The 11,890-nt window shown below is 49.4% G+C and overlaps 1 protein-coding gene across 1 annotated transcript; it reads right to left on the reverse strand.

Annotated features, from left to right (window-relative positions):
- Positions 1–1,073: 1,073 nt before the first annotated feature.
- Positions 1,074–8,342, reverse strand: LOC142082037 (alcohol dehydrogenase 1). Its single transcript, XM_075149589.1, has 9 exons — positions 8,045–8,342; positions 6,668–6,769; positions 6,322–6,463; positions 5,914–6,001; positions 5,579–5,798; positions 5,199–5,459; positions 4,779–4,914; positions 1,932–2,070; positions 1,074–1,305 (listed from the first exon to the last, which is right to left on the reverse strand). Exons 1-9 carry the CDS (start codon positions 8,060–8,062, stop codon positions 1,281–1,283), a joined length of 1,131 nt encoding a protein of 376 aa, XP_075005690.1. The 5' UTR covers positions 8,063–8,342; the 3' UTR covers positions 1,074–1,280.
- Positions 8,343–11,890: the final 3,548 nt, after the last annotated feature.

The raw sequence follows: 11,890 nt of genomic DNA on the forward strand, positions 1-11,890 counted from the left end.
AAGATTGATAATTCACTATTCTTTAAGGTGCCCTGTCGCTTTAATTTCCATTAGAACAAAGATATTGTGTACCTCATACAAAATGGAAGGGGCAGGAGGCAAATGATGTAAGGAATGTGAGAGTTAGATCCACCCTGACATATTATACACTGAAGAGATATAACAAAAATATTGATAAAGGTCTATTAAACATGTACAATTGATTCTATTCACCCTAGTGAAGGAGAATGAGGGTAAAAATGTGTTAAAATAGAGAACAGGAATCTTACAGCAATTGCTAATTTTGAGTCCATGCTATCATAGAATCATAGAATCCTAGAATATCTCAAGCTGGAAGGGACCCATAAGGATCGTATCCTTGCATTTCCTTTTGTGCACAGAACAAATTTAGTTTGTGATCCAGGTTGTGATCCTGGTAGCTACTATTGAATTGCACTACTGCAATGTAAGGAGAATTTTGCTTTTTACTTTCTGAAAGTCTAGGTATAGTACCCCTAGAACTCACTTTTACGCATCGTGGCACACAAATGCACTTGTAATTTCTCCTCCTAGTTCCAATCTGTATGTTTCTCTGAGGTTGTTATCAAGAACAAAACTAGATCAGGAGAAAAGCCACCAGACTGAGCTCAGGAGGCCAGAGGATCTAAAGACGACAAATGTGAATTGAAGAAGGGAAAATTAGGAGAGAATAGGACAAAGTAATGTGATAAGAAAACCTCATGTTTAAATGAAAGGGGCTGGAGTGACAGCTTTTACCTGAGGGTAACCTCATGTAGCAAAAGACATTTTGGTCCTGTGAGTGAGACCAGAGAACAGCAGCAGCAGCAACTGTCGTTTCACTGCCGTACTTTGGTTGAGGTTGCAGCATTCACCCAGCTGAGTTGGGGGCAGAGACGTGTGGGCATACGTGTGTAAAGTGGGTGAAGGTGGGAGACAGCAGCAGTGGAGGGGGCAAAGGCAGTTGTTTGCTGCTGAAACAAGGGGTGTGATGGAAGGACCTGTGGTATGAAGAAGAGCTCCTCCTGCCCCGTAGGACCTCTGTCGATTGAGTGCACTGCATGGGACGAGTCTGATGATTGAAACCCTTTATTGGTAAAAGTGTTTTCTCGGGAGAGGCATCCTTTGGAGTCTCGGCCGGGAGCAGGAGCACTGGCAGCGGCACCCGTGTTGGCGAGTTCCTCATTCTCGTCTCCTTGCGCCCCACGAAGTGAGGTGCTGGGCGAGAAGGCAGGTGGTCTGCTGCGCTGGTCCCTCCGCTCGGCCTCCCGTGCCTGTGTCCTTCAAAAGAGCAGGACGCTGCGAATACTGAAAAGTGGAAAGGAAGGGAGGAGTTACAGGTGCTGTGGCTGCGGGTGTTCGGGAGCAGGCAGCGGGGCAGGCACGTTGCCTGAGGACCGGCCGCCTTCTTTCTCATGCAGCCTCTTCCTAACTCAGTTGCATGAGACGTGCAGCAATGGGGCAGCCCTCAAAACCCTGCTGAAGGGAACCCCTCAGGAGCTAAGGCACCTTGTTGCTCCCCAAAGCTCTGTGCTGCAGCTGTAAGATACGTTCTTCCTTCCTTTGGCTTTTATGCTGTTGTCGCCAAGGATGCCCCTTACTCCTCGTTCTCTTTCACCTGTCCTGTGCTTTCAAACAGTGCTCTGAGATGTGGTGTCTGAGGGACTGTGCTGGCTTCAGTGCAGTGCCGGGGCCGCAGAATCTCTGCTGAGCTGAACCGTGAGCAGGAGAGTTCCCTGAGCTGAGCGTGGGCTCTTCCCTCTGGGTTACGGCAGATCTTCCCAACACACGGCTCTGGGCCCTGCTTCCTCAAAAGGCTTGGATGCTTTTTGAGAAGGCAGTATTGCATGCTCTGCCTGCCCGTGTTGGGACTGTTTGAATTTTAGGTGGAGGTGGCGTTTGCTGTACCTCACTCCTGCTAGTCAGGGTCTCACCTTTTTCCTGTACGTAACAACTCAAATCCCTCGTTCACTTTAGCGATCGGCAGCGTGTGCGTGATCAGCAAGTCTGAGTTGAATTTCTTCTCCAAATAGCTGGAAACTAATTTGGGGATACAATCTCTCATCTTCCAATCTAGAAATGGGAGAAAGCACCTGCAGTGAATAATCGGAGAAACGCTGTTTTGGTTAGGTAATGTTTGCCAAGTGTAGCAGCTCTCCTCTGAGCAGGATATTAGAGTCGACCAGGGGCTTGTCCCCTCTACCAGGCTGTGCTGACCTGTAAAATATATGTGAGGCGGTACCCTTGTAAAGTGTGGTAACTACTTCTTGGAATGCATGAAAATTAATAGGATGAGGCTAAAGATGAGAGGGTCCCTTCTTTGAGCTGGGAGTGTAGCTGGAGGGAGGAGAAGATCCTTGAGTTGCACCAGCCCCTCCTCTGGCATAAGACAGAAGCACTTACACTGCAGTGAAATGCAAGCTGAGATCAATCGCTGGGGCTCGAGGGGACCGTGTGAGAGTGGCCACCCCTGAAAGGCCAGGTAGCGGATACGTGTGCGATGGAGGGGCGGGGATGAGGGAAAGCGAGAGAGTGGAAGAGGGAAGAAGAGTCTTGTAGGGGAAGGAGAGAGGAAGGTGCAACAGGAAGGTATTAGTGGGGCAACAAGGAATTGCTTTCATGGGACATTTATGATCTTCCTACACATACTGTAGGGTCAGGACTGAGCGACCAGTACTGGTGCCTTTATCTTGTGAGCAATTTTCCTCTCCTTCGGAGGAGAGTGGTTGTGTCCTTGTTTTAGTCTCCAGTTAGCATAGACTGTTGTGTGTGTTGAACTGTATAAAATAGTTACAGGTTTATTAGCATGTTTCATGCCTATCTATACAGTGGAAATGCAGCGCCCCTGTTTAGTTGTGGGTTTTTTTTCTGGAAAGCCCTCTCAAAGAGGCTTCCTGGGACATTGCCAAGCTTGAAATATTCTTGGTGACCAAGAGGTTAGTGAATAATGACTATGAGGAAAAGTATCTTTTGTCCTACAGCTGAGGACGTTGCTCAGATGGGAAAACTCATTTTCAAGGGGAGAATTATTCATACGCACTGAAGGGTACCTGTTCCACAGACACACTAGTGACAACCGACATGGAGAAGGCTGAGGTACTTAGCAATTTTTTTGCCTCAGTTTTCAATGGTAATCTCTCTTCCCACATCTCTCAAGTCCCTGAACCTCAAGGCAGGGGAATGAAGTCCTTCTCATCAGAAGTGAAGATCATGTTCGAGATCACCTCAGGAACCTGAACACACGTAAGTCCATGGGACCTGACGAGATGCATCCCACAGATCCTGAGGGAATTGGCTGATGTAGTTGCCATGCCACTCTCCATCACATTTAAAACATTGTGGCAGTCAAGCGAAGCACCCAGTGACTGGAGAAAGGGAAACATCACACCCATTTTTAGAACGGGTGAAAGAAGGACCCTGGCAACTACTGACCTTCGTGCCTGGTAAGATTATGGAACAGATTCTCCTGGAAGATATGTTGAAACATACGGAAGACAGGGAGGTGACATGGCTCACTAAGGGCAAATCATGCCTGACTAACCTAGTGGCCTTCTATGATGGAGTGACTGCATCAGTGGACAAGGGAAGATCTACAGATGTCATCTACCCGGACTTCTGTAAGGCCTTTTATATGGTCCCCCACAACATTCTTGCCGCTATTTTGGAGAGATGTGGGTTTGATGGGTGTACTGTTAGATGGGTAAGGAATTGGCTGGATGGCCCCATCCAAACAGTCAATGGCTCGATGTCCAAGTGGAAACCAGTAAGAAGTGGTGTTCCTCAGGGGTTCGTACTGGCACCAATACTGTTTAGTATCTTCATCAGTGACATGGACAGTGGGATTGAGTGCACCCTCAGCAAGTTTGCAGATGACACCAAGCTGAGTGGTGCAGTTGAGGGAAGGGATGTCATCCGTGGCAGGCTTGAGGAGTGGGCCCATGGGAACCTCATGAAATTCAACAAGGCCAAGTGCAAGGTCCTGCACCTGGGTTGGGGCAATTCCCGGTATCAGTATAGAGTGGGGGATGAATGGATTAAGAGCAGCCCTGCAGAGAAGGACTTGGGGGTACTGGTGGGTGAAAAATTGGACATGAGTCAGCAATTTGCACTTGCAGCCCTGAAAGCCAACTGTATTCTGGGCTGCATAAAAAGAAGCATGGCCAGCAGGTCGAAGGAGGTGATTCTCCCCTTCTACTCCACTCTTGTGAGACCCCACCTGGAGTACTGTGTCCAGCTCTGGAGCCTCCAACACAACAAACACATGGATCTCTTGGAGCGGGTCCAGAGAATGGCCACGAAAATGGTCAAAGGGCTGACACCTCTCCTATGAAGAAAAGCTGAGAGAGTTGGGATTGTTCAGCCTGGAGAAGAGTAGGCTCTGGGGAGACTTTATTGTGGCCTTTCAATGCTTAAAGGGGGCTTATAAGAGAGATGGAGAGAGACATTTTACAAAGACTTGTAGTGACAGGACAAGGAGCAATGTTTAAAAACAGGGTAGATTTGGATTGGACACAAGGAAGAAATTTTTTATGATGCAGGTGGTAAGACACTGGAATAAATTGCCCAGAGAAGTTGTGTATGTGCCATCATTGGAAGTGTTCAAGGTCAGGTTGGATGAGTCTTTGAGCAACCTGTTCTAGTGCAAGATGTCCCTGCGCACAGCAGAGGGGTTTGACTTTGAAGGTCTCTTCCAACCCAAACCATGCTGTGATTCTATGATTTGGGAACTACCATGAAAGGAAAAGATGGAAATGTCTAAAATGTTTTCTTGAGTTTCATACCTCCGAGCAGAGTCCCCTTCCATGTACGCCCAGACAGCAGAAGCATAGGATCAATGGAAATCACTGAACCAGGAGCTAGTACCCCAACCATCACGCAGACGCCAGTGTTCATATTGCAGGAGGCCAGGGCAGCAGTCTGATGGCACAGGCAGGTGAATTAGAGAACGTGCTGATGAGTTTGTCAGAAAAGCATTCTTTCTGTGCAGTCATCTGCCCCTCCCTGGTAATCTTGGATAGCTCAGTGCCTGTCCTGAGACTCGTACATCGTTTTCTCCCAAAGCCAATAGGCTGCCTTTCCGGGCAAAGATGTGCCCAGCAGTGCAGACAGCAGGCAAGGAACTGCCTGCTGGGGTGAATTTTGCCCTGATGGGAGCCTGTGAATGAGCTGGGAGGGAGGACACGTGCTGAAATGCTACCTACCATGGTATCCGCATGCCCGATGACCTCAAAGGAGTAGTCCACGCCATGGCCGGTCATCTCAGTGAGCACCTCCTGGATGGGCTTCTTGAAGTCCCGAGGACTGATGCATTCGGTGGCTCCCAGCTCCTTGGCCTTGGCAAACTTGTCCTTGTTGATATCAACGGCAATGATGCGGGAAGCTCCAGCCGCCTTGCAGCCCATGACAACAGAGAGGCCAACTCCTCCGACGCCGAAGATGGCGCAGGTGGAGCCTGGTTTTACCTGCACAAGATGGGGCCCTGTGAGTCTCCAGCGTGAAGAGGAGGTTTCTGTTGTACAGGGTTGGTGAGGGTGCGAGGGCGGCTGTGAGGTGCTTGTGCTCGACATGCCTGAAAACCAACCTTGGCGGTGTTGATGGCAGCCCCATAGCCTGTGGGAAACCCACAGCCGAGCAAGCAGACTTTGTCCAGAGGTGCAGCAGCATCTATCTTCGCAACAGCGTACTCTGGGATCACGGTGTATTCTGCAAAGGTGCTGACCCACAGGAAGTGGTGGATCCGCTTCCCTTTGCAAGTGAACCGGCTGGTCTTGTCAGGCAGCAGGTTTTGTGGTTCAGAGACACTGTTGGGAGGTGCATACATTTGTTGTTCATCAAGTAAAGCACCCGTGGGGTTGTCAGATTTGTTGACGGACAGCCGACCACATTTAAGTGTAGGGGAAGAAGCAGCAAACTCACTGGGACTTCAGGCAGTAGTTGGATTCGGGATTCAGGCAGAAGCTGCATTCCCCGCACTGTGGAAGGCAAAGGGGGATGACTTTGTCTCCTGCAACAAAGCGGATCCCTGTTAGGTGCCTCTCGCTCAGCAGGCCCCGAGTGCTGCCTGCTGGGACGCCTCTGCTGAGCTTTCCGATGGCAGCATCCTACCACGAACCCTCTGCTTTCTCTGTCAGGAGGAGATGCTCAGAGCCCCACTCGTGCGTGTGGGGAATGGACCAGCAAAGTGTATGTGACAGCCCAGTGCAATGAGTGTGCACTCAGGTTTTGAGCCACCGACGCAGGAGCAGGGGGGAATTTCTGAGCTCTAGGCAGCCTCATCCGCTTTGAGAGCTGACTCCTGGGTGTGTGCTTGTGCGTGTGTCTTACCTGGTTTCACAGAGGTCACTCCTTCTCCCACGCTTTCCACAATCCCAGCTCCTTCGTGGCCAGGGATAACTGGGAAATCCACATTAGGAAAGCAACCTTCCAAAATGTGGTCATCTGTGCGACAGATGCCAGTGGCTACAATCTGTTTGGAGAAGAAAGAGCAAATGAGCTTTAGAAATGGCCTGGCCTCTGTTTAACCCAGTTTGTGGAAGGATTTTTTACAGGGCTTCTCTGGAAAATTAAGGCCTATTAGTGGACACAGATCTCTGACAGGTATATTCAAGGTATAACCACAAGAAAAGCAATTCCCACAAGGCAGAAAAAAAATATTGAAACGTGTTTTTACCTTGATACGGACTTCACCTGCCTTTGGAGGTGCAACCTCCACCTCCTCGACAGAGAGTGGCTTGCCCACGGCCCAGGCAACGGCAGCTCTGCATCTGATAACCTGGAAGCAAGAGAGGAGATTACGCTGCATGGGAATTTTTTGCCTTTGGTGCACGGTCGGGGATGGTCATCTTACAATCACCTAAAGCAGAGCTGCACAGCGCGTGTCTCTGCGCACTGGAGCACGCGCTGCTGGAGCTGCACAACTGTCCTGTGCCCTTTCCTGGGGGACTTGCTGGGTGGGTGGGATGCGGTGGGAGAGCAGAAACACGGGAGCGCTCGGCTGTACGCAAAGCCAAGTGGTGTTCAATGAAGACCGGCGAGGTGTGAAATGCGAAGATGAAGTGACCATCCATAGAGGGTAAGGCTTGTGTTTTCCCTGGGAACGTGGACCTGGAAAAACCTGCCTGCCTTGTGTCTGTGGGAGAGGGCTCTGGGGGTGGCCCCGGGGCAGCAGGGCCGAGCTGCTGCAGCACGGGAGAGCTGCGGCCCTGCGGGGGGGCATCCTCCCGACAGCACCCGATGCCGATGCCCTGCCCAGCCTTTGGCTGGTCTGTGCTAAGGGGAAGGTGAAGACAGCTCTGGCCCCTCTCCTCTTTGCCACGTGAGTACCAAGTGGGTTCCAAGCTGATTTTTGGTAGGTGAAGATCCCTGAAGGAAAGAGACTCTGGTGTACTGGGCAGATTTGACAGCAACACGTGCGCTTTTGTGTCTTCAGGCCAGAAGGACAGCACTTCTAGTACCAGTGGAAATGCCTGTTACAAGCTTTGCTGTCGGTCTTGTAAAATACTGGGCTGAAGGTACCTAAGAGGGGTTAAGGAACGATCCCTGTCTCGCTGGCAACTGGATAATTTTTTCCCACACCAAAGGGATGATTTGTGTGTGGCATCTCTCAAACCCCGAGCCAATCACCCCAGAGCTGATTTGATGTCAAAATTCAGCTTCCAGCTTGAAAGGGGTTTTGCCAAGGAAAAGATTGAATGCCGGAGATGAGTGGCTGCAAGGCTGCACCTCTGAAGAGCTCTTTCCCTGCCAAAGCGGGAGCGCAGAGCGGGGCTGAGCCGGGGGCTGTTTTTCAGAGCAGTATGACGCGGTGTGTTCATTCCTGAGCTGCTGGGCAGAACAGGAGAGGAATGCACTACCTAACGCAGGTACCGACACGTGCAGTTGTATGAAAGCAGAAGCTTGTGTAATTCAAAGGGGTTTGGATGGGCTGGGGGAGCAAGGTCAGAGAAACTGGGTGCGCAGTAGAGGTGCGCAGGCTGAGCCGTTTGCAGAATATTTCCCCAAGAGCCGGGCACCTCGGAAAGGAAGACGGGAAATGAGTTGTCCTTACTTTTCCAGAAGTGGCCATGTGGTCTTAGCAGAGCTGTTGCTGTCACTGCAGCAGGCTGGAGGGAAGCTGCCGCCCGTCTGGCCGAAGCCCCGTGCAAATGGCCCAGCCAGAGCACTCCGGGGCAGCCGCCGGCCGCAGCTGCAGGGGGAGGCAGGGAGCGTGGAGCCTTCGCCGGAGAGCGGGGAGCGGAGGTTCCTCTGTGTCCGATGCTGGACGCTGAGGAGCACTGCGAGTGTTGAGTGCAGGAGCCGGATAGCGGCAGGGAGGTGCTGACGGGCAGTCACGCTCCAGGGGGAGCGGGCAGAAGTCCTCCGGGGAGGCTTTTATTGGTGGCTCTGCCTTCGGCCATGGCCTGCCCTCCCTGCATGAAAGGCACAGAGAGCTCAGCGAGATTTTTCTCCTCCGGTTGTTGCCAGCGGGTGTGGAGGGAGGAGATTTGCTCCTCGGGTTCCCTTGCTGCCAAGGGGTAGCATTTGACCTGGCAGCGGTTCACATCAAGGTGTTTGCGAAAGGATTAAAAATTAAAAAAAAGGAAAAGAAGACAGAGAAAACATGGTATGGTAGACAAACACACATGCCCTTTTGGAGTGAAGCTTAACTGTCTGTTGTATTGCAGCTATTTTCACCTGGGTAGTAAGGGGAGAATGTCAGGAAGGGGGGCTTTTCCAAGGACACATTTGTTTCACTCGTGTGTAACCAGGTTTGCAAGGGGGTTCACTCACCCACGCTCTCCTGATTCTCACAGATCTGTTTCTGCTGAGGCATCAGGTGAGATTTATAGGAGATTGCGTGAGCGAGACCTTGTTGGAGGACCAGGCTAAGATGAGCACCCTGTGTGCGACCCTCAGGTTTGGGAACTGCTTCTGCACTTGGGAGGACATCAGCCCCAGGTTTATGTGTTCAGGGAACTGCCTGGAGAGTTTTGTGTGGGCGCTTGCTGCTGCGTGTCCCGGCCCTGTTTCATGGGGCGAGAGGGAAGGTCAGCCGCAGCAGCAGCACTTGATGTTGCAAGGCTGAACCCCCACTTCCCAAATCCCCTGAACCTGTGTCCGGCTTCACCGATGCAGACCGGCAGCGCTACCGTGCCCCCACAGCTGGCTGAGCTCTTGCCCGGGGCATGGTGGCCCTGTGGTGTCACAGTGGCTCCAACTGCGTGGAAGTGCTGCTGGGCAGCCTGTTCCCCAGCCTTGCTGGTCAAGCCCAACCTCTAGGTGATGGTGACGAGTGCTGCCGTGCTCCTGTCATGGAGGTGAGCATCTGGCACTAGAGTGGCCATGCATTTGTGGATCATTTTGATCTGTATTTCAGGTGCACAGGGATGTTTAGCAGTTTTTCCCAAGAAACATCTACTTTTTTGTACGTCTCTTTGCACACCTTTGGTAGCCTCCAACAGACTGTGAGTGCTGGTGATGTATAATTTCCCTGGAATAAGGATTTTTAGAATGAAGTTTTTAAGGTTTTCAATATTCAGCCTGGTCTGCCTGCTGCATTTAAAAAAAAAAATCTATCATGACTTGTGGTATGATGTATGTATCTTGCAAGAGAAAAATTTGTTTCACTTGTCCTGAGCAGCAGCAGAAGTGACATCCCTTGAACAAAACATTGGCCTGTCATCTCCCAACTATCTGTGCATCACAGTGGTTTTTATTACTGAGAGTCGTGCTCTCCATCTGATAACCTGGAAGCAATAGAGGGGATTATACTGCGTGGGAGTGATCATTTGCTGGTAATGCACGGTCATGAGGATGATCTTACAAGCATGTAAAAGCAGAGCTGCACAGCGCGTGTCTCTGCACGCTGGAGCACGCGCTGCTGGAGCTGCACTACTGTCCTGTGCTCTTTCCTGCTGGGTGGGTGGGATGCGGTGGGAGAGCAGAAACACGGGCGTGCTCAGCTGTATGCGAAGCCAAGTGATGTTCAATAAACACTGGCGTAGTTTAAGGTCTGAGGAAACACCATTTGTGCTTTGTCAGACAGAATTTGTCTCTTGGGATTTTTCATGGCTTTTGTGGATTTTTTCCTAGTGTTGTCATGTGCTAGTGGACAGATTGTGCTCTGATGGGCGGTGTGGACCCTGCTCATTCACAGGAAAGCTCCTAAATGGAGGCTCACACAGAGCCGCTGCATGTGGCCCTGAACCCACCTGCAGTACCCCAGAGTCAGAGAGCCCTTGGGAAGGTCTGTCAGAAACACGCTGTCCAGAGCTGCACAATCACACAAGCAAATTAATCTTCAGCTGAGTGTGCTTGGGGACCTGCAGGGAGAAATATTCTAGGACAGTATGAACTATTTGTCGTTCCCCAGTCAGAAGCCACTTCATTCCTCCATGTGAAGGCAGAACTAGATTGCTGCCTTATAAAATGCCCCTAACAAGAATGATTTCATGGGTTTATTGTTTTGGACCCCAGCAACTATCCTAGTAAGGATACTAACAGCAGGTGTTTACTACGCTTGGCAGATTACAGCAACAGAAATGGGCTTTGCATGATCCTGAAGAGGACAGAAGCAAGGAGGTTTGTTGTACTTTATTCCCTAGCTCTATTTTTTTTCCTTCTTCTGCTTTGAGGAGTGCTGTTATATTCTCTACCCTTCATGCAATAGGGAATGCCTTGGAAAAAACATGTATCTGGCATATGGGGGATACTTTACCTCTCCGTACTCCTCCTTTCTGTCCTCACAAGTTAGGTTTAAACAGGCGTTCTTTGGCTTCTGTTTAAGTCATGAGCTGAACGTACCTTAGCTGGTACAATGAACTAGCTTGGCCTCCACAGAAAACATTTTGTTAGAATACTCGGAGAATTGAGATATTATTATGCTCTTGTTTCTGCTAAATCCCAGTTACTACCGGTGAGATCAATGAGGTGGAATTAAACCCCCTCTCCTTCTGTTTTGAATAGTGATCCAGTTCACACTGTTGGTTCACACACAACCTGCCTTGAAAGAGATCAGAACTCTTCCACTGAACTGCACCTGAAAAGAATTATTTTATGGTCTAGAAAAAATCTTCAGATCTGACTGGACAGGTAACTCCACAGAAACAAATGACTGAAGTTTGGGTCTTAATTGCTGTGTAAACTGAGTTTATTATACACACATGTGTTTAAGGATCTTCTTCTGTTAAAGTCTAATCTCTTGGTAAACTTATCCTCAAATCATTAACCTAGCTGGGCGGCTCAAGGACACTTTCTGCTGACACAAACAAGTCAGTCATTATTAGCATACAATCCCCTTACTTCACAGGCTCTTCTACCCAGCTACCATGCACGCGAGTGCCTGCAAGTTCTGATTAGTACTTTCAGAAGATAAGTCAATGTTTACCATGTTTGCCAAGATAGAAATAGCCTCTGTTCCTGTTTCCACGTTACAAATGCAGAAAGCAGATGCTTTATGTTTGATTTCTTGCAAACTGTTATCAGTCGCCTGTTTCTTCCCATTTACTCTCTATTCACATGTAAAGATTAAGAAACCTCCCCTCTATTTAATGGAAACAAATAACAATATTTGATGCACATTCATATTTCTTCACATTGTTTCCCAAGCATCAGATGCACTTGTATGAATTGGCCAAAGATCTAAAACCATATTGATAAAACAACTGAAACATCCCCAAGAAAGAGGTACAAAGGTAAAAAAAAAAAACAAACCACAACACAGACCACCACCACAGCAGTATTATATAAAATGCTTGAAAGTGTTAATTTGGTAAAATACCCAGTGGTGAGACATTCTCCAGTACCTAAGTCTATGATTGACTTAAATATCATTTACTGAAATTATTAATTCAAACACGTGGTCACCATAAATTTTAATCTCTGCAGTAATTTCCTTGCCTATTAGGTAATGGAA

Source organism: Calonectris borealis, chromosome 4 (assembly GCF_964195595.1).
Source record: "Calonectris borealis chromosome 4, bCalBor7.hap1.2, whole genome shotgun sequence".
In the NCBI taxonomy this organism is placed as follows: Eukaryota; Metazoa; Chordata; class Aves; order Procellariiformes; family Procellariidae; genus Calonectris; species Calonectris borealis.